Source organism: Lepisma saccharinum, chromosome 20, assembly GCF_977018435.1.
Source record: "Lepisma saccharinum chromosome 20, izLepSacc3.1, whole genome shotgun sequence".
Classification (NCBI taxonomy): Eukaryota; Metazoa; Arthropoda; class Insecta; order Zygentoma; family Lepismatidae; genus Lepisma; species Lepisma saccharinum.
The window spans coordinates 30,204,771-30,230,519 of record NC_139248.1 but is presented as its reverse complement, the minus strand read 5'-3'; the positions used below and the strand labels follow the sequence as shown (position 1 = coordinate 30,230,519).

At 37.4% G+C, this 25,749-nt stretch overlaps 1 protein-coding gene across 1 annotated transcript in view; it reads left to right on the top strand.

Annotated features, from left to right (window-relative positions):
• The window catches only part of Dhc36C (Dynein heavy chain at 36C), a 369,284-nt gene that overhangs the window by 23,719 nt on the left and 319,816 nt on the right, over positions 1-25,749 (top strand). The window contains exons 4-6 of the mRNA XM_083142304.1: positions 4,589-4,742; positions 10,072-10,221; positions 17,292-17,480. Coding sequence (XP_082998430.1) covers positions 4,589-4,742; positions 10,072-10,221; positions 17,292-17,480 — 493 coding nt within the window. The remainder of the gene's footprint in view (positions 1-4,588; positions 4,743-10,071; positions 10,222-17,291; positions 17,481-25,749) is intronic.

Sequence of the window (25,749 nt, the reverse complement as noted above, 5' to 3'; positions counted from 1 at the left end):
TAATCTTGTGGGTGCGCCGCACCCACAAGATTTTTAGTTTGATAAAAACAAAATAAAATAAATATTTCTCACTTGCCATTATCAAAAAATAATAAGCAATTAAAACATTGAGATGGGACAGAATTTGATAAAGACAAGCTAACATTGCACAGGGACATGTTTCTAGATGTGTGCAGAACGAACAAAGAAAAAGTGGCCAACTTGTCAGACATTACAAATATTTCAAGTAGAGAAAACAGTGGTCCCATGCGTGAAATGATCACAGAATTTGTGAAGTTTGTACGGGTGATTTTAACTATACCTGTTACTTCTTGTACCTCTGAGCGGTCATTTTCAGCACTTAGACGATTGAAAACGATTTTGCGGTCAACAATGACCCAAATAATATTGAATGATTTGGCAATTTTGCATGTTCATAAAGAAATGACTAAAAATATTGACATTACCAAAATTGCAAACAAATTCATAAGTTCAAATGACGTAAGAAGGAATGTGTTTTATATTGAAAGTTAACATGTCATGATTATTATTATTATTATTATTATTATTATTATTATTTGGTACATAAAGTTAGTCATTTTGTAGATTCTGTTCACAACAAAATCCTTGCATAGTTCATTCTGCAATACAATTAAAATTATTTGCATTTATGCAGATTTTTTCATTTTAATTTCTATGAATGTAGTATTTTCTTTTAGTAACGTGTTGATAATATCATTGCCTCTTGCAATCATTGTGCTTGTAAGTTATTTAAAGTATACAATACTTGATAATTACAGATCTATCCGCCATTGATATGCACCCACAGAAATTTTGGAAAGTCGGCGCCCTTGGCTTATACTACAGAAAAAAGTATATACAGAGAAAGAGTACTTACCTAAAATATTGAGATAAAGATCAATCATATCATCATCATTTTCCTGTCTTGAGAAATTAAAGCACATCATTCTGAAAAGTGGGGGCCAATTTTAAATCAAGATCTTTAGGTGCAAGTTACTATGGCTAAACTGATTGTTGGCCTTTTATAATTAGTCAGTTGTTAATTATTGTTGCTTATACTTAGGGAGACAAATTTATGGTAAATAAAAACTGAGGAGAGCGGTAAATAAAATGTCAGATCAGCGGTATATACCAGCGGTGGAAAAAAAAATAATTGGCACACACTTTTTCATTATGAGAGGAAACAACATACAAAAGAGCTATAAATTGATAAACTACTTCATTTTTATATACTGTACACATACAGAAGTACTTAGCTGTCCAACCAAAAAGAAAACATCAACACAAAACATCATCCTTGCTGTCCAACAAATAAAATAATCACTACTGCACATACACAAACACATGTTGAAAATCACATGATGATAAACAAAATTCTTTCATGACTCAACACAAATGACACCATTGTTTCCCTTGATGTGCGGGAACAGACTAATCTCATCGCTGCTACAGCTAGCAAGTTCAATGAAACTGGAAGTTGAGTAGACATTCGGCGGAAGAAAGGAATGCAGCTTGACAGCGAACGAAGTTTTCGAACTGAGATTATGTGCATGGGAAATCCCAATTTGCAGTGTCTTCCTAATGTGATCGAAGATAAAACGTTCTTTAGCTGCAAGTGGTAGGAAACTTTAGGCAAACGTTTCGTTACAAATCGACAGTTTGCGCGTACAACCTCGATTGCCGGTTTTTGCATGTTTTCTACTTATTTTGATGATATTTCACGGTTATTTCGCGAAAAGCGTTCATTTCGTGGAAAAGCACACATTTCGCATTACTTCGCGAATAAAACTCGTGCATATTCCATCATTGGGGCTGTAGTTACGTGCAGAATGTTCAAAATTGCATCTTTCATCCACATTTCGCGATTTCACGCATCACGAAAATTCAATGTCCCTACTTATACTTAACAATGAAGAAAATTTTACAAAGAAAATGATACATTCTGTTTTATTACAAATAAATGTCATTCCCTTATTCGTCAAACTTGTAATTCTGTTTTTTAGACAATAAACTTGTTTTGTAGTATGTATAATACAAAAATGTATTTAATTGGTTCTTACCTTTGGTATGGGTATGTTCTATGATCATGTTCCAACTATTGCAATTCATTCATCAAACTATTTTTTTTTTTTTTTTTTTTGGTCAAGGATGCCCAATAGACACTGATGAAGATCGATCTGGTCATCCTGTTGAGATTTTGATCAGAGTAAATATCCGTAGATTAGAAATGATTTGAGTTAACTGGCGAGTAACAATAAATAGTGTAGCAACTGCAATAAGGCATTTGCATGGTTTTACGTGAATCATAATGCATAACCTTTTGAATTTCCCCAAAATGTACTCTTCACAACACCTTATTTGTTCACCATGAAAAAATTCAAAGGCCTGAATTCGTAAATTTCGCAACATAGCACTTCAGAGCCAACATATAGTAGCCAACTTTGCAACAGTTCTTATTAGTTAGAAAGCTTAAACTAATAATAACATACACAATTAAAGAAAAATCATAAGTAGAAGTATGAATGTTGAAAAATATTTATGATTCTTCATTCTCAAATTGAAAATTGAGAAATGTATCTGCAGTTAATAAGAATACCCAGCATCTAACCAACTGCTCTATAATAACTTACTGACACTTAAAAACACATTGATGTTTATTAAAACATCTAAACACATTTTCGCCACAAGTAATGAAAGAGATGATTTTTTGAGAACTGTTCAATATTATACAGGGTCTTGGAAATAAAATGTTGCATAAACTCCTCAGAAATTTGCCTCTTTCTGCTCAAACTTGATGGTGATTTCCTCCAGTTGGAGAAAATCCCTATTCAGTGTTTCAAACCTATCAGATTTCAAGTCGAGCATGCAGAATCGTAAAAGTTCCTCAAGATTCCTAATCCAATTTACTATTTCTGTTTCAGTGTGTATATTATATGAGTGGTGTATAGTCTTTAAGTTCATGGAATGTGGGAAATTGGAAACCTTTCACTGCATCGTTTTTCCTCTACTTAAGAACTTACTCAAAGTTGGCTACTCTCAGCTGATGCTGAAGTGCAATGTTTTGCTACGTTTACGAATTCAGGACTTAGCATTTTTTGGGGCAGTCAAATAAGAAGTTGCAAAGAGTGCATATAGTAGGAGCCCAGCTAGTGAAGAGGTTGAACACAAAATGAAAATTAGCTGAGGACAGCAGACTAGAGACTTTCACGCTGTGAATATTGCGGCACTGATAAAACGGTAGTACAAATGCATGAATATAGGTGACGATTATCTTGAGAAATAGAGATACGTGTATCTGCATTAATAAAAAAAATAAATTGTCTGAATGTATTCTGGTAATTTCTTCATAACCATTTCTGATATATTTATTGACTTCTTATTATTCTGGGTATCAGTCCTTCCAAACGTAAGCATCATTAAAAACTACAGTTACGGATTTCTTTTCATGTTAAGTAGTAGAATTAGTAGTAATCCTTGAAATGAAACTTCTAGGTACCTTAAATTGAAAATATTCTTCGCGACTAGAGAAATCGTAATACTTGATTCAGAAGTTAAAGGAAGATTATACGCTGCTTGAACCAGAGACCCTGGTATATTGTACAATGTGTGTGTCTCGCAGAGTAAGTTAGAGTTGGTTTCAATTTTCCATAGCCCCTTGGGCTACTGGACCCACCTGCTGGATTTACGTTACTAGCATATCTATTCAGGAGCTAGGACAATATGCACATATCACCGAATGTACGCAGGTGGAGGTGGTCATCTTTGGCTAAACAAAAAAATAGATTGATGCAAGTTTTGCTACCGGTTTCTCAGCAAATAATATGCCTTATTGCTAGGACTGAGTTGATACTGATGCCAGTTCATGGGTATTGGCCTGTACCAGTGGTATCAGTATCGAAAAGTTTTGGATGGATATCATGTACTGTACTGATATCGGCTGATACTTTTTCAGTATTTTGATCGTTTGCAGGATCCGCAAAGAAGCCATGGAGTGTAATTGTCCTGGAAGTTATGCAAAGTTTAAAGTTTCCATTGATTTTGTATCAATATTATGTGAAAAACTGTATTATGTGGTTTCTTAACAGGTATATTAATATTTTGATGTAATTTTTTTAAATATTTGAAAGCGAAACTCTTGTAATTGGATGCTTATAATTGGAGTGGAATACTCGCCTACTAATATTAATAAAATAATCAATAGCCGACTTTCTCAGCATAGTGGTTAGCACCCACCCTGGGCACGGGTGTTCCTTGTGAGTGTCTCTTCATCAATTTCATCATATCATCACTCATCTTCATCTTCACAATTAGCTGAAATTTGCAGAAAAGTGAAGTAAAATAAACAAAATTAATCAACCAATAATAATAACCAATATTTTGAACAACTTTTAATTGTTACAATTTTCAAGCATTGGTATCGGTATTGCTGAATCAGTGAGTGCATCGGTATCCGTTCAAAGTGGTGTCCGCTCAGCCCTACTTCTTTCCCAATTTTTTTAAAAAAGTAGTTTTTGTGTAAATATTATGCCTTATTTTCCAATATAAAAATGGATAGGTTTGTAATTGTTTAATGCTTTTCTTCTTGCAGCAACCTCCGACTTCTTACTATAAATTCACTCTATGACAACAAAGAAGCCCTTGATCTACAGTATTTTTCTGAGTTAGTAATTGAGCACATTGATACAGCCAAAGAATGCTTGAGGAAGCAATGGTTCCCAACAATTCAAAATATTTTCTTGATGGTAAGTAGGTCATATCTGTACACTTTTATTCTTTTATTCTTTAGAGTTACAAAGCACCTTTCGATGGTGTAGAAATGTTTGTAAAGTGGCATAACAATTTTACCACTGTTGCCTCCCCCTGGCAGACACTCAAATGACCTCCAACTTCTAAATTTCCATATCTGTTACCACCTTAAGTAAAATTTTCCTTACTGTTTTGTTTCTTTGTAATAAAAATAAATAAAGTGTAGCATTTCTCTCTAAAGTATCTGCTTGTATCTATATTATAGTACTTTTGAATTTTGAATCAAGTTTATTTTTCAAATGTATTTATTTCATGATTTTCCTTTTCAAGACTGTGCAAAGGAAGCAATTGATATACCTGTTCTATATGTGCATTATAGATTGTGTTACAATATTTGAAGGGAGAGGGGGGAAGGGGCTAAAGAAACAAATCATTTTACCAAATTTTTCAAGAATGTAATTGATTGACATTTTTCTTGTAGTGGCAACACTGTTGGTATACCCTTGTCAGTTGTCACTGGGACAAAAGACGATCAGGTCTTATTTAGTCTTGTACACCCAACGGTGAAAGAAATAGCAGGCAAATTGTCCATCACCATTTTCATTCAGTTCATTTTCCACACTGTGATGATCAGGAATTGAAGTAAAAACGTCAATAGGCAGAGGACAACATCTGCTTTGTATAAACAGAAATTCATTCCTTAAAACAACACAGATTGTGGATTAAAGAGTAATGAAAATAGTGATGGACAATTTGCCTACTATTATCTTTGCCGTTGACTGTACTATGGATCATGTGGAGGTGTTTGGTGCTGAATAGTACTGTTGTGTGGTAGTTAGAAGATGTTAAAGTGAAGTGTGTGTATAATCACGCATGAAAAACAGTGAATATTCATCAAATTTCAGGTTGCACGTGAAAGGAATGCACGGTAAATTCACAAGGGCTTACGCGAGGCATGTGGGGACCACGCTTTACCGTATTGGCCTGCATAAGATATCGGCAAAATGGGTACCGCATATCCTGACGGAAGTTCAGCAATGGCACAGATGGGAATGTGCACGCATGCACCTTGCATGTTGGCGATTGGAAGGTAACATGAGACGTGGGCCAGATCGTACAAGCCAGAATTGAAGCGTAAGCCCTTGTGAATTTGCTGTGCATTCCTTCCATGTGCAACCTGAAATTTGATGAATATTCACTGTTCTTCACGCGTGAACATTGTTCAGGGTGGTATTATACACACACTTCACTTTAATGTCTTCTAACTACCACACAACAGTACTATTCAGCACCAAACACCTACAATCGATCCGTAGTACAAGACTAAACAAGACCCGAACATCTTTTGTCCCAGCAACAACTGACAATCGTATACCAACAGTGTTGCCCTCGTATTTAGACATTTCAGAAGACTTTGATGAAATTAACCATAATGTCTTTCTTCACAAATTACAATCCAGATTTAAGATCTATGGTATATTTCTATCTTTGCTAGAAGACTATCTGAATGCTATGTTAAAGTTTTGCATAAAATCATCAATGGTAGAATTGAAACTGAATTTCTAATTCTACGAGTACCCACATGACCAACACACAACGTAAATCTCTATCACAATCTCACTACTGGGCTCCCCCTTCTACAATGGTATATATTTGTATGAGCTTCCTAGCTTACATAATAACCTGCCTCCAAATATTGGCATTTTCTTGCCAGAACATAGTTTCCAACAGTCATTAAGAATGTATGTATAATTATTTAATTTCTTCCTCTGCCATCTTGTTTGCTTTGTTGTTGCTTTTCTGCCGTTAAAGTAAAATAGTCATTCAGTACTGTATCTGTACTGTATCTTAAACTTTAAATGAAAAATATATACATTCGGATCTTTAATATGGTTCCCAATTTATTATTATTATTATTTATTATCTTAATAGGGTTACATTTAAGCCGTACAATATTTCATTTAGTTCATTATTAATACAAGTAATGGCTTGATGCCCTATGCCAAATAATTGCAAGTTTTTAAATTGCTATAAGGTATTAGTTGTATCTGGTAATATGACACCTTATTAAAACTTAGTGGACTGGCCTGAAATTATTGTTTTCCTATGTAGACTTGGATTTTATTTGCTGTTTTTAAAAAAATCACACCAAAAGATTTTGTCTGTATTTCTTATTATTTATATTTCTGAAATCTACAAGATGTCATATTTCCACAGATCTCACATTTATGAATGTTTTTCTGTAACAATTTTTTAAAAGAAAAGATACAACATTGTAATAAAAGTTACTGAAAACATATTTTCAAAATGTAACATAGAAATAATTAATGAAAAATGACGTGAAAACTTCCTATTCAGATTTGAAATTGTCACTAACTTCAAAACCCAAAGCAGAATTCTCATGAAGAATTTCCACACTGTTATTACAAATTGTTCACTGCAATTCTGAAGAGCATAAGCAACAGGCAATGTAATACAACATGAGTACAAGTTAAAGTAAGCAACGAAGAAAGCAATAAACATGCAATATCCAGCAGTTGGAATTTGAAAGAATTGATTACAAAACATGCGCACAAGAGATGTGGTATGGATATAGTGTGCTGTTCATTCACGATATGAGTGTACAGCGAAGGGTAGGCTATGCTATCTTATTGGACAGTAGTTGATAATGGGCTATTGCAGTGTGGGAATTAAACGGGGGGAATACCTAGGATTCCCCCCCCCACAAGAATTTTTATCCCCTGCAGAAGAAAAATTTTGATTACCCTGCCAGGGATGTTTTTATCCCTGCAAAAATCATTCGGGAAAACAGTTAATTAAACTTTAAGACAATTGCATCCTACGTCATGTCTGAAGTTCTATTTTTAAATAGCTCCTTGTTTGTTTGTTTATTATCTTTGGGTGCAGAGGTTTTAGTACAAAAAACTCCCAGAGTAACACCGTTGCTCTGTCCATTGTCAAATAAACTACTTGAAAGCCTACCACCATGGCAGGTACATAGATCACATTTCTGGCCGCATTCCGTCATTGATTGATTTGGTGTTTTAAGTCCACTTTATGCACAGTAAGGCTAATCGGGACTGGACCTACAGTTTAAAGTGGGATCCGAACCACTATGTGCCTCCACCGGTTATCAAACCCTTGATTACAAGGTAATTACGCAATCACTGCACCATAGGGGAGGCCCTAAGCCGTCATTGATTTGAACGCGCAATATATATTTGGTCAAGTTTTCTAGGCGTTACTAGTTCATATAGCTCATTTTGTGCATGTGTTTGTGTGTTTTCTTAGAGTGTAAAAATACTGTTTATAAACTACGTATAACTATTATCATAAGATTTAATGTCCTAGGTACTTAGTACTGAAGGCAATAGTGGAGTTTACTGACTGGTAACATACACAATTTTGCACACCAGAAAAAAAAAAGCCTCATCCCCCCAAACATGAAATCACAAATATGACACTGAGTGAGCATCCCTCCCAAAGCAAAAAGTTTAATTCGCACATTGAGCTATTGCATGTCTGACATGTGTTAACTAGACTTTCTTGTTTTTTACTGCAGAGGCAACTTGAGAACTTTTATCACTCTCTGAATTTGATTCTGCTGCAAAACCATGAGAGTCACTCATTACTTCTTAAACATTAATATATTAAGACAACAAGATGCATAATGTAGTGTCACAAAATAGCCAGTTGCCCATGTTCCACAACTGATTCATGTTGTATTGGGATCAGAAGCAAGCAACCAACTAAACACTCTTTGCACATGAGCAAAAAATGGGGTCTGTTGGTTTTTATATGGTTTGAATGGACTATGCCCATTTCCTTTTTCGCTTTTTAACTCGTGTTGATATTTCCCATCTAATAGAAACAAGCTACAGAGGAACACACAGTGGTAATGGTATCTAATTGTCTGTTTTTTTGTTCCACCTAACCCCCTTTATAATGACTTCAATATTTTATTGCCTCTGTTTTAATAACTACCGTATTTACGCATGTATAATGCACATGTGTGTATAATGCGCACCCTGGTTTTTGATCGGAAAAGTGACAAAAAAAACAACAACAATTGTATCTCGTACATAATGCGCAGTACAATTCAGTTCCAAGAAATGGCTTTCTTAGTTATAGGTCGTAAAGCTGTTGCTATGCTAATCAAGAGTGAATGACATCACACCTATTCAGTAAGTCACCTGTTGCTATCCTCTTGCGTAAATAATAAGTCACCAACCAATGTGTTTTGCATCCCAAAGCTTTCACTCTTGAACCACCTTATTCATTCTGTAATAGTAGAAAGCAAGATCAAAATTATGTTATAGATTTGCAGTGCTTAGGAAGTTATTTTCGATTATTTCTGCCCAACAAATACTACTAATATGCATCCCATGTGATGGGATGTGCATACTCGAATTCTGCCAGAATGGCACTGCTATTTTTGGTGTCGCAGAACATTACATTACAAAGTGAAAAATCATGGGAAATGGCCTTCAAACTTTTATACGTGGTTTTTCTCATTCCTTCTTTACATTTTCTAAAGAAACTTCAAAATATATGCTATTTCCGTGACTAACATAACATTTATACGAGGCACATTCAGGACCCTCAAACAAGCAGTTCGCAGCACAAAATTTCTTCCATTAAGGCATATACAACTCCATATATATAATATTATTTCGCCAGTATTACATTTTAATTATTATTTTATTTGAGCTTACTTCAACCGCACTTCACATTAGTGTCACTATCTTGAATGGAATATTGTTGCCATATTCAGAAACTGCAGGATTTAAGCTTTACAATGATATAGAACATGATAGGGTTGTGTAAACATGAAAAATCAATGCAAGTGTCACAAAATCATGGAATGATCTTGTATGGTTTCATGTTGGCTGTCCGAATTATTCCGTGTACAATATGCTCCACAGTTTTTGGGGGCAATAATTTTGGAAGAAAGTGCACATTATACATGAGTAAATAGGACAGTGGTAATGGTATCTAATTGTCGTCTGTTTTTGTGTTCCCCCGAACCCCTTTATAACAACAGAGTAGTAACTGTTAAGATTCTAGGATGAAAGTTACTTCAATATTTTATTGCCTCTGTTTTAATAACTATACGACCAACATAAAAAAAAGGGATTAATGCTCCTCTGGTCATGCCTTTGATGAAGTGTGACACATTAATCACTAAATAAATATATGCCTTGTTTGAATATGGTAATTTTACCAAATACAGTAAGCATTTTGTTGTGTCCAATTGATAAAAAGCTATGCAAATTTGAAAAATAGCTGGGTTTAAAAAAAAGGTGATACATTTTTTATGTACAGGCTGAGAAAAAGAAGAGTGTTCCAAATCCTACAGAGCCTGCAAAAATGAGAAGTTTCTACAATTGTGTTTCAGTAATCATGACGCAGCATCTTCAGGAAATGTGTCTTAAGTCTATAGAGGAGTACACCAGATTTATATGCAATATAGAGGTATGTTTCTTTTTTTTTTTTTTGTTATACTTGTGGATTTATCTTTTGTTTTCAGGACCAAGTTTATTAAAATTTATGTTTGGGGATGGGTACTATTAATTAATGCTTGACCCGTATCAGCTAATATAGACAAATAGGTTTTTCAGTAAAATTGCTGATCTGATATTTATATAATCAGCTTGTAACTTTGTATAAAATTCTTCCATTTTTTCCATTATTTTTATAATTCATGTCTGACTGCCACGCTGGAGATCTGGGTATGACTTGAAGTAAGACTTGAAGCTTTCCTGGTGACGAATGATGAATAGATTCTCTCGGTCTATCAACCAAGACCCAACATTTCACCAGAAGAGAAGGCAGCACTCAAGGCACTAAAAGAAGACATGGACCTCCTCATAATACCGGCATTCAAAGGGAATGCATCTGTAATTCTCCAGACTGCAGACTACAACAAAAAAAATTCAGAACTTCTAGCAGACTCCACATACAGAAAACTCCCCCGAGATCCCACAGCAGCAGTTGAAAGGAAGACCAGAACACTTCTGAAGAAAAGTTCTTTTCCGAAACTGATTCTGTACAAATTGACACTGGATGGAACAATACTGCCATGACTATACGGACTCCCCAAAATACATAAGACTGCAGTGCCATTAAGACATATCGTCAGCGTCATTGGATGCCCAACGTATAGACTTGTCAAATTCCTGACAACCCATCTCCAACCACTCATAGGGAAATGTGAACACCATGTGAAAAACTCCGCAGAATTCATCAAGATGTTGCAGCAGATCAGAACATCACCAGATGACATCTTAGTCAGCTTCGACGTAGTGTCACTCTTCACCAAAGTGCCACTTCAAGATTCACTGCAATTACTAGAATGCCACTTCTCATCAGAAATCATCAGTCTGTTCAAACACACACTGACCTCTACCTACTTCAGCTATGGTGGACAGTACTACGAACAAACCGACAGTGTGGCAATGGGCTTCCCTCTCTCGCCTGCCATAGCTAACTTTTTCATGGAAAACTTAGAGCATGAAGCGCTGCGCACAGCTCCATTGAAACCCGCCGCCTTCTACAGATACGTCGTCGACACCTTCATTGTCTGGCTGCATGGTAAAGAAACTCTTCAGCCATTCTTAGATCACCTAAACAATAAACACCCAAATATCAAGTTCACCATGGAGACCGAGAAGAACAACAGCCTGCCGTTCCTGGATATTCTTATCAAACGCAAGCCAGACGGATCCTTGGGACACAGTGTATACCGGAAACCGACTCTCACATATCTATATCTCAATGCCAACATTTTTCACCACCCGTCTCAATGAGCTACAGTACTCTCTACTTTATTTCACCGGACCATCTCCATCAGTGACGGGGAGCATCTATCAGAAGAAATACAGCATCTTCACATGGCTTTCAAACAGAATGGGTATTCGGAACACAACATCAACAAAACATTAAAACGAGTACTGTCCAAGAAGACAGCACATCAATGAATGCGGACACAATGGGGAATCCTAACACACTGGGGAATCCAGACACACCAGGGAATCCAGACACACCAGGGAATCTGGATACATCAGGGAACATGGACACTCCAGGGAACCCGGACAAAGCTGACCAGAAGATAGCCATCCTGCCTTACACCGGAAATTTCTCCGGAGTTATAAGCCGGATTCTCAAGAAAGATAACATAAAAACCATTCACAAACCACCTCCAAAGATCAGAAGCCTACTACACAACTCCAAGGATGAGTTAGGACTCAAAACACCAGGAGTCTACCTTATTATCTGCAAATGCAGGAAACCATACATTGGGCAGATGGATAGGACAATAGAACAGCACTGTAAAGAACACCAAAACAACATCAAGTATTTTCATCCTGAAAAGTCTGGTCTAGCAGAACATTCAATCAATGAGGAACATAGACCAGATTTCAGCAATACTGGAACCGCATCATCAAGGAAACAATAGCCATTCATGAAGAAAAATATAATCTTAATCGCGGCACGGTGCTCGAACTAGACCTAGCTTTGTTAGTGTTAGTTAACTAGAATCGCGCATGCAGCAGACACGCCACCTGATTGGTCCGCCATCTTCCCCGGGATCCCCCCTCAACAAACGTATACCGCGTGAGGCACCTAAAAGTACCACCTGAAATAGCGAAGCAACCAGAAACAGTAGCGATGTGACGTTTGCGGGATTCAATAATATCAAATGGGGCTCGTAAATTGGAGGTATGGGGTGGGTCAAAAAATATCGACAAATGGGGCATCTGGAGCAAAGTCATATTTTTTTTAATGGAACGATATACAATAACATGCATAATATAAAAGAACACACGCAGAGAAACCCAACGTCGTTGGTCTCATGCATCTACTGCACATAGGAACGAAGATATGGCCATGTGAAAATATGTAAACAAACTAACAAGTGGCCCACTTGACCGTCAGTACCACGGCATGTACAAGTATGAGATGTCGGAAGCCATTGGACAAGATGAAGACAGAACGTGTTAAAGGAAGAAAAAATACAGTAGACATCGTCAGCACCATGTATTTGACAGTGTTACAGCATAATGAAAATGACCATGACAGTATGTCGAAGAACCACTGCGTAAGAAGCGAAAACCTGTCAAAGTGTGTGTTCAAAGTGGTGGCCGTCAGCTGCGATACAGGCAACGAGGCGCCCACGCAAAGATCTTTGCACAGAATGTAGCATCTCGTAGGGAATGTCCCTACAGGCCGTAGTAATGCGGTGTTGCATATCCTCTGGAGTTGTTGGCACATCCCGGTAGACAATGTCTTTCAGCTTTCCCAACAGGAAAAAGTCTAACGGTGGCAAATCTGGGGAACGAGCCGGCCATTTGACAGGCCCTCCACGTCCAATCCAACGATTTGGAAATGTATTTTCCACACATGCTGTAGCGCGTCTTGCACTGTGAGCTGGGCACCCGTCATGTTGGTACCACATGTCCCTCCTTGTCTGAAGTGGTATGTCCTCCAATAGTACAGGCAGTTCATGTTGTAAAAACTGTATGCATTGGTCAGCATTCAGTGTCCCTTGTATAAAAAAAGGGCCAATGAGATGTTCACCCACTATACCACACCACACGTTCACACTCCATGGGCGCTGGCGTTCCACTTGGCGAAGCCAATGTGGATTTGTCACCGACCAATAGTGCATGTTCCTTAGGTTGACATTTCCATAATTGGTAAAAGTCAGTGAAGAGGATACGTGACAAATCGGGTGTGTCGTGTCGTAACAACCATGTGCAAAACCGAACACGGTCCACAAAATCATTCCCGTGAAGTTCCTGATGGAGGGAGATATGATATGGGTGAAACTTGTGTGTGTGCAGAATGCGCAATACACTTCGCTGACTCATCCCAGCATCCCTGGCAATTTCACGGGAACTAACGTGCGGATTCACAGCAACAGCGGCGAGAATATTTGTTGCATCTGCCTCACCTGTAGTTGGCTTATTCCACACACGTGCTCGTGGTGTTACACTTCCGGTGTCTCTTAATTTAATAAATAACTTACCAAACAGACGTCGAGATGGCTGTCGTCTGTCCGGATATCTCTCTGCGTACACACGGTAGGCTTCTGAGGCATTCTTTCGGCATTCCCCATAAATCAGGATCATGTCCGCTTTTTCTATGTTTGTGAACACCATAATCTTCGCTGTTACCACTACGACTGCTTGCTATGAACTAACACGATCTCGTGGACCTGCTGTCAAAACTTGCTCTGCGTAAAGGCAGTTCTGTCAGGCACCTGAGAAGTCTTACATGCCGTGGTACTCACGGTCAAGTGGGCCACTTGTTAGTTTGTTTACATATTTTCACATGGCCATATCTTCGTTCCTATGTGCAGTAAATGCATAAGACCAACGGCGTTGGGTTTCTCTGCGTGTGCTCTTTTATATTATGCATATTATTGTATATCGTTCCATTAAAAAAAATATGACTTTGCTCCAGATGCCCCATTTGTCGATATTTTTCGACCCACCCCATACCTCCGATTTACGAGCCCCATTTGATATTATTGTTTCCCGCAAACCTCACATCGCTACTGTTTCTGGTTTCTTCGCTATTTCAGGTGGTACTTTTAGGTGCCTCATGCGGTATACACTGGGTTGATGATGCTCAGAACCACTTCAACCCTGAAGATGAGAGTGACGTTAGCTCTCGAAAGCTTGGAATATTTTCCACACAACTCACCTGGTCGATAGCCCAAGATAATTATTCATTTTCCACCGTGGCTCGGGGGCTCACCCAGCCTCAAATCAGTGGGTACTGTAACGTACCAGGTGGGTAAGCATAAACATCCAAAGTGGAGCTGTGCATAAGGCCGTGAATCTTCAAGTATGCCCCTGTCCTAGTATGTTACAAGTCTCGATGGTTAGAAGCCTACGACTAGTTGTTACTAATCGCTTCTGTCTCATAAGAGAACTAATTACAATCACAAATATCCGTCCAATAACGTGCTTGCCATTTAACCAAGGTAAACTAATAAGCTCAAGAGCAATTGCCAAGCGCAGATTCATCAAGCAATGTGCAATCTCAAGTGTAGAACGTTTCATTATCTCGCTGAATGCTCAGTTTCAAGCATTTCTTTCCTGAAAGATGGTATATAGATACCTTTCAGCAGCCAATCAATTAGTATGTTTCTTAGTCTATTGTTATTTGTCGTATGACGTAAGCAAAAACAACCTTCATGTTCATTTAACGTAACAATTTATTATGTTATTTATGCATGTCAAAAAATACGGTTTGTTACAAACAATAATAATAACTGTGACGTACCAGCGTCAAAAAGGGTGTTCATAATGAAACTTTAAGTATAGCATAAAGCAATCTTTGGTTTCCAATTATAAAATCATTAACAACAATTATTTATCTTTTCATTCATGTACTGCTTAGGTTTTTGTGCCATCATTAAGGAGCACAAACATTAATTAAATTTATCAAGTTCAAACACACAAACCAATTAACCCCTCCATTTAATCGCTTGATGCTCTTTTAATACGCAAAAATTGAATAGAAAGGGAGTATCTTTTGTTTTCTAATAATTGCCTCGTAATTGCACCTTTAACCCTACTTGTCTCTTGTCGACGAATGTTAAATAGTTTCAATGTAGGTTTTTTTCCAATTTATATCTCTCACGATTAATTAATGTGTTTTGGCGATTACGCTTATGTTCGTCCACAAAGTCGATTTTCAATGGTACCGCGTTTGCACTTGTATTCTCTCTCTTTAAATACGGTTGTGTAAGTGAAGTAATGACGTCACAGACAATTAATATTTATTTTTGTTCACGTTGTTCAGTGACGTGTTTGAATGAACATTTCATACATAACCAACTGCACAAATTAACACTGCACTTTCGTATCTTACGTACCTTAAGAAACGTAGTTCAAAATCCTCACGGACTGACAAAAGGAAGAAAGTGCTGCTTCTTCAGTAGTTCCAAATGACGTCATGTTACTTGTTTCCTTCTCTCGATCCAATCACGTGTCGTAACTCTCTTCAGGTTGACGAAGCACTGCAAATTCCAAGTGGGTCGTCAAATGGTGATTCCAGGGCAACTGCGACTAATCCTTTTGCTGCTGGTTCCCGCTGCTGACGAATCTCGGTTAGCTTTGTTGAATCTCAGCACATCGTCATTAAGTATTCTTTACGTACACCATATTCCTCTACCATTGGTTTGTGTTCGCACATTTTTAGAATACTCGTTATGGAAAACAGTCCTTGATGTGCCGCATGACCACTTGCAATATTCAACAATCTATCGCACATTTATTCTCACCATAACTATCTTAAGGGGACGTTTTTTTTTGGCCCACTTTTACTCGTGAACCACGTCGAAAGGGACAATGGTCAAAAACTCTTGGCGTTCGTTAAGAATTCGTGGCACTCGTAACTTCCACAAAAGTACTTGCATGCAATCCAACAAGTACTCAACACTATAATTCACAATCCTTGTGTTATGCACTCTAACGAAAAACTTATAAGTCGACCACACGTACGACTTGTTCGTTCCTTCCAGGCAACATGCCGTGCATGTCTATGCGCGAACTGTAGGTGGGCTTTAATGCAAACTCGTGTGCGTCTGTGGGAGAACAGTATCTTCCTTCTTGCCGAGCCTAGCAGTAGAGAGACTGTGTGTGGTGCCTCTAGCGGAGAATTCCGCAACTAACCAAACAAAACACACTCGTGCCGAGAGAAATTAGGCAAAAATTGTGGTGTATTTATACGGTGTAAAATCACCGTTACAAGACATTTTATAGCTGCTGCAAGAAAATTACGTCACAGTACCTGGGTGCAACCCTGGGGAGTAAAGGCAGCAGGAGCATGGTGCTGATCGCATCACCTCCAAAATGGCTGAGTTCGAGAATGTGTTGCCCCCCCCTCCACATCCCCTAAATGTGCCTTCATAGCATAGTCCTATATGCATGGGGAACTTTGCATTATTATTTTTTAATTTTTTAAATATTTGCACTGGTTTTGTAAATTAAATGTATAAATATGCAAGCTTTTCTCATGAGTTCTTCCAAGAAAATCTGCAAATTTGAATTATATTGGTCGAATATCAGTTTTAGGTATTAGTTCATCTGTAATAGGTGTTTTCTTGTATTTCATTAATAGTAGGTGTTGGCTGTCAAAGGTTTGTTGTTTTTTAAATGTTCAAGAACAAACTTGCTGAAATGTAGATATTAATGTTTTTAGAAGGAAGTGAGTGTGGAGAAAATGTGTGGTATTCACATTTAATAAACCAGTACTATCATATACATAATGTTTATTTAGAATAATGTTCATTTAACCACCAAGTTTTTCTTCTTGTTGTTGCTGGTGATGGGCCATCTGTCTCCCCATTCATTTTTTGCTGTGTACATCAATGTAAATGTCTGTTTTAAAATGTCCTCATTTAATAATTTCATGTTGAATAAGTCACAAAGAGTAGAAAAATGACATTGTAATTGTTAAAATATTATGCTCATAAATATTATGTTTATTAAACATTGATTAATTACTTTTGTTTTTGTTTTGCTCAGCCTCGCCATCCTGGATTCATTTTAAGTTTGGTTCAGCGGAACAAGATAATATCATTCGAGCCATCATTTTCTAGCTTTCAAGACGTCCTGTTGAAAGTTTTTGACCAAATGATTCAGGCTGTTGGGGTTATCCCTCGTGTGGAAACCAAACTCTACATGAACTGGGATGATTCAGAAAATAATCTGAAGGTGAGGAATACATTTTTTATTTTCATATACTACACAATATAATCACATTTATACATGCATTATGAGTTACAAGAGGGTGAATAAAAATCATGATTTTTATTTAAAGGATAATTTTTGATTTGGATTTTTTATTTAAATCAATGTTTTCATTTTTTCAAAAACATGCTTATAATTGCCTGTATGGTTTTTGGCACCACATGCGTATGTACATGTTTTTTTTTTTATAGAAAGGCTTTTTGTGATAAACGGCCCTGTAAAAATATATGTAAATATGCTTTTCTTCTGTTTCTGATAGTGTATATATGGACCTATTATGGAAATGTTTGTTGAGTGTGTTAATGAAATTATAATAATTTCAGTAACTTTTCTTCCACTGAAAATAAAACATTCTGAATTCACTATATAATTTTAACAACATGTTTTCTATAGTGTTTGTACCTGAATTTTGACCATTTTTTAATGATAGTTTGCATATCAGCTGCCATTGACAATATTTATGGTTTAACATGATTAGTACTTTGTATGTTATTTTACACAAAGTGACTATAAAAATTATTCGATATTATATCAAGAGAAAGTTAAGTGTGTTTACATTTTCCATATTACATTTCCTTTCCTATAATAAACACTATTAAATGATTACGAGATTAATATATTTTCTCCAAAAGTTATTCTGATATCTGTTAAAGTGATTTAAATGAGTGATTTTTATTTAAAAAATCAACTGATTTAAATCCATCCACCTTGGTTACAAGCATCTGTTACACTTTTGCAAGGGTACTTGCAAGACTTTAATATGCCTCAGCAACTGCATTTGAATTGACCTCCACAGGTATTAGAAAGTTATTTTTTCTGGAACATTCCAGACTCATTCCATATGAAATAAACACAGCCCACAACCTGACCATCTCCGATTTTCATGAAATTTGGTGAGTTGAAACTATGAATGGAACTTAGTAACTATGAAAATTTGAAGTTTCGTGCATCTTGTAATTGTTAAATTATTCGAGGTCAAAGTTAGCATAAATTGCCCTTTTTTTAGTCCAATTAGCTATACTAAATCTGCTGTAACTTAGCCCCTAATCCGCGTAGGAAGGTCAAATAAAGCTTATTTTACAGGAAATTGAACAACCTTTCCAGTGATATATAACAAGTCTACCTTTGTATAAAAATATAATTTTGTCACGTGACCTTGACTCTTGACCTTGAATATCTCAAAACATGTCATCACCAAAAATTGTGAAAAAAATATATTTGGTCCCTCATACCATACTCTAAAACATATCAAAAAATCATTCTGGGACTGCAATGTGATCAGAAGATACAAAATAATATGTGTAACTATGTGACTGATAAAAGCCCCATTATACGAACTATGACGAGTCAAATGTCCCGTAACATCCCCTACAAAATGTAAAGGAGTTATCCTGAGTATAATTCGTCATGAAAGAAATATGTTAGGCACAGGGAGATCCCTAGCCGTGTGTGTCAAGCGCAGGTCCGGCACAGGGGCGCCGACTTGTCAAAATTATTGGGGGGGGGGGCTCTGATCACTGAAATAAATTAATGAATGACTCACTCTTTCCCTTTTTTAAGTTTTGGCCTCAGTGTTAGGAATCTTATAAAAGCCCATGAATTCCTCAAAAATATCAAAATTTTTGTTCACAGTTCGAATGCAGAATATTAATTGTCCATGGATGGATATGTCGCAAGTTTCGTTAACCATAATAGCAAAATATTCATGACTTAATATCTGCTACCACGGAGCACAAAACAGATCTCCCTAATATATCAAAGATCTCGTTCTGAATGTCATGTGAGATCCATTTGTAGCCCAAACGTCCCTTCCACTACCCTAGTTCATGCACATCATCTTTTGAAACTCTTTTCAATAAATTTTTAACAATACTCATAATTACATACTTAGTATATAGTAATAAGTCATGTGTTTTGCTGTCTCTGAACATAGCCCCTCCAAATGTGATGGTTTAGCGCAGCGGCGTATACTCTGGGTCATCTAGGTCAGTGTTCCGCAACCGGTGTGCCGTCACAAGGTGAAAGGTGTGACGCGAACTTTTACCTACTATTGCAATATTGCAAGAAATTAATTGTCGATTTTAAGTAAGAAGGTGCTTGTTTATTCTTGCTGATAACTGTTATATTTTCATAAAAATTAAATGTAATTTATTTACTCAATATTGTTATAGTTTGCTCATCTTATATGTATTCTCGCCTGTAATATTGGGCCGGTTTGATGGGTTGCAGGCGGCAAGCTTTGTGTTCACTGCACAGAAAGCCAGGTAAGACTTTTAGCAAACCTTTTAGCGGTCCGCATCAATCATACAATAGAGCTATTCAAGCGAGTTCTTTGTTTGTACCCCTGCATCTTTTGTGTACGGCTGGCTGTTTTGTGCCTGTTTGTCGGCGCTTCTTAAACTAAACAGAAAAATGTAAGGTAGAAACAAAAATATTCTGACTAGTATGGATAAGATTCAAGGATTTATTAATAAGTTGAACTTGTGGATACAGACAATTGAAAATGGATCGTGTGAGATGTTCCAAACTGTATGGCCCCTTGCTGACGATAACAAGGTGTTGATGGACTTAATTAAAGAACATTTAGTACTCTTGCATAAGACTTTCAAAAAATATTTTTTAGAGAGCATTGAAGATTTTGACTGGGTTCATGATCCATTCAGTATGGATTTGAAATATCTTCCGAAAAATTTACGCTTACAACAGGAACTGGCAGATTTGAAAGCAGACAGAACATTGAAATTCAAATTTTTCGAAGTGCCTTTGGATACATTTTGGTTGTCAATAAGCAGTGAATACCCAGCTATCTCCGAGATGGTAGTTAATGTGTTATTACCATTTTCAACTACTTATTTTTGTGAACTGAGCTTCTCGACGTTGACTGCAATTAAAACATCAAAGAGAGAGAGACTCAAATCCATTGATAAGGAAATGAGGCTTGCTTTGTCAATGATTCCGCCACGAATCAGCCATCTGTGTGCAGCTAAGCAGGCTCAAGTATCACATTGAAGGTATGTGTAGAGTTATTTACTTTAAAATTCATATTAGAAATATGTATTTTCTACAGTAAATTAAAGTTAATAAATTTTTAATAAATGCATGTCTATTCATGTTTTATAATAATAATAAGAACAACAACAATGATGATGATAATAATAATTGATTACATAACGACGTAATATTTCGTAAATACCAGGTAACCAAGAAAGTTCATGCGGTTTTTACAACTGCCCGTAGTTTTCGTGGGGTAGTACGCAGTTCAGCCGCCAGGGGACATGTATGTGTGATTGGCGGAAAGCTCATTCCTTGGCACGTTGGCTAACGTAGATAACAGGTCGCAGTCGATAGTTCGGGAGCAAGTATTCGCAGTGAACCATTGCTGTGTTGAATGCAGTAATCAGGGCATGTTTACTGTATGAGTACAAGTTGGGCACATAAGGAGCGGAAGCAGCAAGAAAAATATGTGCAGCGTTTGAAGAAGGTACAATTAGTGAACAGACAGCGCAAAAGTGGTTACAGACCTTCTCGAGTGGCGATGAGACACTGGCAGACAAACCTCGATCGGGCAGACCGAAATCTCTCGATGTGGACCAACTGAAGGCAGCAATTGAAGAGGATTCATGTCAAACGTGTCAAGAACTCGCTCAACGATTTGCGGTAAGTGCTGAAACAATTTGTGTGCACTTGCATGAGCTTGGCAAATCATGGAAACTGAGTAAGTGGATCCCGCACGAGCTGACTGCTGCGAACCGTCTCCAACGACTGAACATTTGCGCTTCCTTGCTCACTAGGAACAACAACTGTCCAATTTTGGACCGCATTTTGACGTGTGATGAAAAGTGGGTAATGTATGATAACAAGAAACGCTCATACCATTGGCTATCGTCAAATGACACCATATCTTTAACTGCAAAACCTGCTCTTCATCAGCGGAAGGTGATGCTGTATCTGGTGGACTACGGCTGGGATTGTGCATTATGAGTTCCTGGAAAGTGGTAAAACCATCAACAAAGGGGTGTACTCCGCGCAATTGCAAAGAGTGGCCGAACAGCTTGCAAAAAAACAACCTGCATTAGTGAATAGGAAGTGTGTTCTTTTCCACCAAGACAACGCTAAACTGCATACAGCAAAGATGACCCTGGAGGTGATTTCTTCTCTCGGCTGGAAACTTCTGCCACATCCAGCGTATTCACCCGACATCGCTCCATCAGACTACCATATTTTTTTGTCTATGGACAACCATATGCGCAATCGACATTTTCAAACTCGCGAGGAGGTTGAAAACGCGGTGGTGCAGTTTTTTGCGGCCCTACACAAATTTTTTCAAACATGGCATCTACAGGCTTGTACAAAGATGGGAGAAGGTTGTAGAAGCGGATGGTGGATATTTTGCAGAATAAATATAAGGTAAACACATTTGTTTTGGACCTTTTCTTCTTTGTACTAAAACCGCATGAACTTTCTTGGTTACCTGGTATATTAAGATTCATATGATTTTGAGGGGGAAGACATTTTGGTGTGCCGTGTTGAGTCTAGGCCCGTCTGGGGTGTGCCGTGAGTAAAAAAAGGTTGCGGAACACTGATCTAGGTAATCGCAGATGACCCGGCTGTATTTATTTTTTTAAAAAAAATATATATGTAATATATATACACACACATTTCTTCGCAATATTCTTCCAAACCAATTTCGATTCATACATTTCCTTGCTTCCAGCGCGCGAATACTTCCAATCGCTTGCCGCCGAATGTCCGGGAACCTTTCTCCAGCTGGTGGAATGACTTCAGGTAATCTCACCCTGATGTCATTCCTCCCGCTTTCATTACAACCCTTGGCGAGGAGGGAGGAGAAAGGAAAGAGGGGGAGGAAACACTGCTTCTCAGGCACGGTGATTCCGTGCCCATGGTAAGCTCCTTGTGAGAGTCCACCGGTCGCACTCTCAACCTTCAGAGCCTTTTCAGTTCCCTCCTCTGAACTAGGGAAAACATACCCGGTCGAGTGCGAAGAACAGGAAAACTGAATAACATGGGCAAACCAATTCTATGCTAATTTTCACTTTACATTTGCTTCTGTCTTGCTGATTTCTGTTACTTGAACATAAATTTATCAAAAGGGAAAAGCTTAAACATTGAAGATGAAGCAAACTGAATTAAAATTCAAAGCTTAAGCAATTAAAGCACCTATTTGCTGACTCCCCCCATCCTTGTATTTACAAAAATAGTGATTGTTTCTCCTCTCTCATCTTCAAAAGCAGCGAGAATACTTCTTTCACGGAACTGAATATTTTTTAAAGGGAAAGATATCAAAAATAAATTTATTTATATATATATATATATGAATGGCTTATTGCAGAAAGGGACCTGAGTCACATTTTTGAGGTATCGGAGTCACAACTTTTTCATCTCCTCTGTCTTTAGCAGCATACTGCAGGAGTGCGCATTGAGGGTTGCAAAATTAACTATTCATTATGCTAAAAATTTGAGCCAACAACAGCACATTTCTTTCTTACACTCTCAATATTATACGATTTTTATTGTTTTTCTCAGAATTATGCAAAGGTGACTCAGGTCCCTTTCTGCAATAAGCCATTCATATATATTAGTTAATTTAAGTTGGTATATTCCGCCTGTTTAGATTAATAGTGATGAAGATGAACGAATTAAACATAAAACGAAAAAACACATCAGGCACGTAACCAGGTGGAGGACTCGGGGGGGGCTGAAACCCCCCTCCCCGAAATCCTACAAATATCTAATTTAAAAAGTGTATAGTGGTAATTAATTTTACTTCATTAGCAGGATTAAACACTTTGCATAATACGTTGTAATAATCTGAGATTCATCTTCAGGACTTCTAACCCCACTGTTTCAACTTTATGTGGCGGCTGCTAATAAGGGATGAGCCCCATCCCGAAATAAAATTCTGGCTCTGACCTGCAATGATTCGAACTTTTAAAAACCTGTCATTTCGAGCTCGGAAAGGCATTTTTTTTTTTATCATTCATAGGGAATTTCATTCTGAGCCAGGAACACAACAACAGAAGTTTGGCGCGTGAAACTGAATGCGTGTAGTCGTTGGCTTCGTGCTGTGCTTCGTGTTTATTATTTATTTAGGTGTTAGTGTTTGTCATGATAGTGCTGTGTTAAAGGGTAATGGATGTGATACAAGATTTGCTAATGAAACCTTTTGGAACAAGATCTTTTCAGAAGTTGCAAATTGTTAATACAGGTAGGCCAGTGTCATTGCTTGAACTTATTTCTACACACAAAGACAAAAATCGGGAATATGTGAGGCATTTTTGCAAGCAAATTATGACAAAACACCATGGTTGACAGGAAGTATAAGTGTTAATAAGCTTTGCATTTTTGTTGGACGTGCTTACTTTTCGGGGCTGAAAAGAATGTATGGACGCGTGGCTGATACTGTAATCTTTGCAACACGTGTGCCAAACATGAAAAATCCAGAAGTCACATAACTTCCTTTGTTAAGCTGCAATCTTTCGCACAGACACGTATTGACGTGAACTGGACAAACAGCGTGCTTTGGATGTGGTACGGCACAAGTAATCGGGTCCTGGAGTAAGTTGAATTTTGCACTTAAATTAATATTGCCGTTTTTATTTCACTAGTGCACGTCCTTCATTTTATATTTCACAGGCTGTTTTTTTATAGCTTTATAATACTGTCTTGTTTTATTATTTGAAATTCTACACATATAGTAAACTGCAATAACGAGAATTAATTGATTGTGATCGTAGCAATAAGACGAACATTCCGACACAATATTCCTAAATCCAATATGGAGCTTGACATAAACTGCACGGAAACTTTTGGAGTTTGAGGATCAAAAGGTCGGAGATTACCCACTCGTTAAAACCAGCATACGCCACTGGTTTAGCGGTTTCAGCCCCCCAAAGTTGATGGTCTAGAACATTTCAAATGTGTATTTAAAGTTAAGTTCATGCAGGGACGTAGCTAGGTTGATCAGTTCGGGGGGGCCAAAAACTTAAGATTTTTTTTCTATCAAACCATTAAAAACTAACAAACTATTAATATACCATATAGGCCTACATAAGTATATGTACAGTATATATATATAAATTTACGGATATAGACTCGCGAAATCCACGGCCATTATTCGGGAATCTAAATGCAGAATGAACTTATTAACTTAATGGCATCTAGACAGTCTTTAAAATTCCATGTATTTTCTCTTATGTTAGATTTTTGAGACACCAAGAACAATGTCATTAGTCCTTACTCCTTAGATTTGTAAATTTGCTCGAAGAAAATTGAGAAGTAGAGAAAATTCTCTTCCGTGGGTTTAGATATAAAAGGGTGCTGGTATCAGGTGTACGTACAAGTATGACAACTGTGCGAAAATGAAATGTTTGTGTAATGAGTTCAAGATAGGCATCCCATGTATATTGCTTATACCAGAATCGAGTCCGGCGGCCTTTATTCTATGGGACATGCACGAGTCTTTTGTGGCGTCGTACTGTTCACATTGGAGAATGATGACTATATATATGAAATTTTATGCACGCATCTAGTTTCTTAAAAGTAATCTTCTTTGCACGTGCAAAACTGAATATATGATGGCAATAGAAACAACAAAATTCCCGCGCGCTCAAATTATTGCACTCTAGTCTTTCAAGGTTCGATCCCTGGTAGGAACTCCAAAATTTCTGTGATGGCCTAACATCGTGAGGACAATTGGGAAGTTACTTGAAATCAATATGTAAGCGAATTCCACTCTCAAAGCTAGATGGGACTCGATGTGATGACCACGCGTCACAGAATGGAGAAACACTTCGAAGGCTTTGTCCTTCAAAATTAATTGTACTGAATAACTGTACTTTTCTTTAGAGGACCTAAACATGGCTTTTTTGCACAGTACAATTTTGTTTTCTTTCACCCTACTTTTATAGTTTTTAATTCAATGGATTCCACTCCCGAAGCATGAGCATGACGCACTACGAAACCAGAGGTCCAAGGTTCGGACCTTGGACAGGTGTGGTTGCATCATGTCTCGCATCGCTATTCCTTCGGATCATCATTCAGTTTCATTGTCGCATTTAACACAAGAGGGAGAAAGTGGCGTAAAATAACGAAATAGAAATTATTGATTGACTTGGTTCATTTTACTTCACTTTTCTGACACTTTTTGGCTAATCGTGAAGATGAGAATGAGTTAAGATTAACTTGACGAAAGGACCATCACAAAGAAGACACA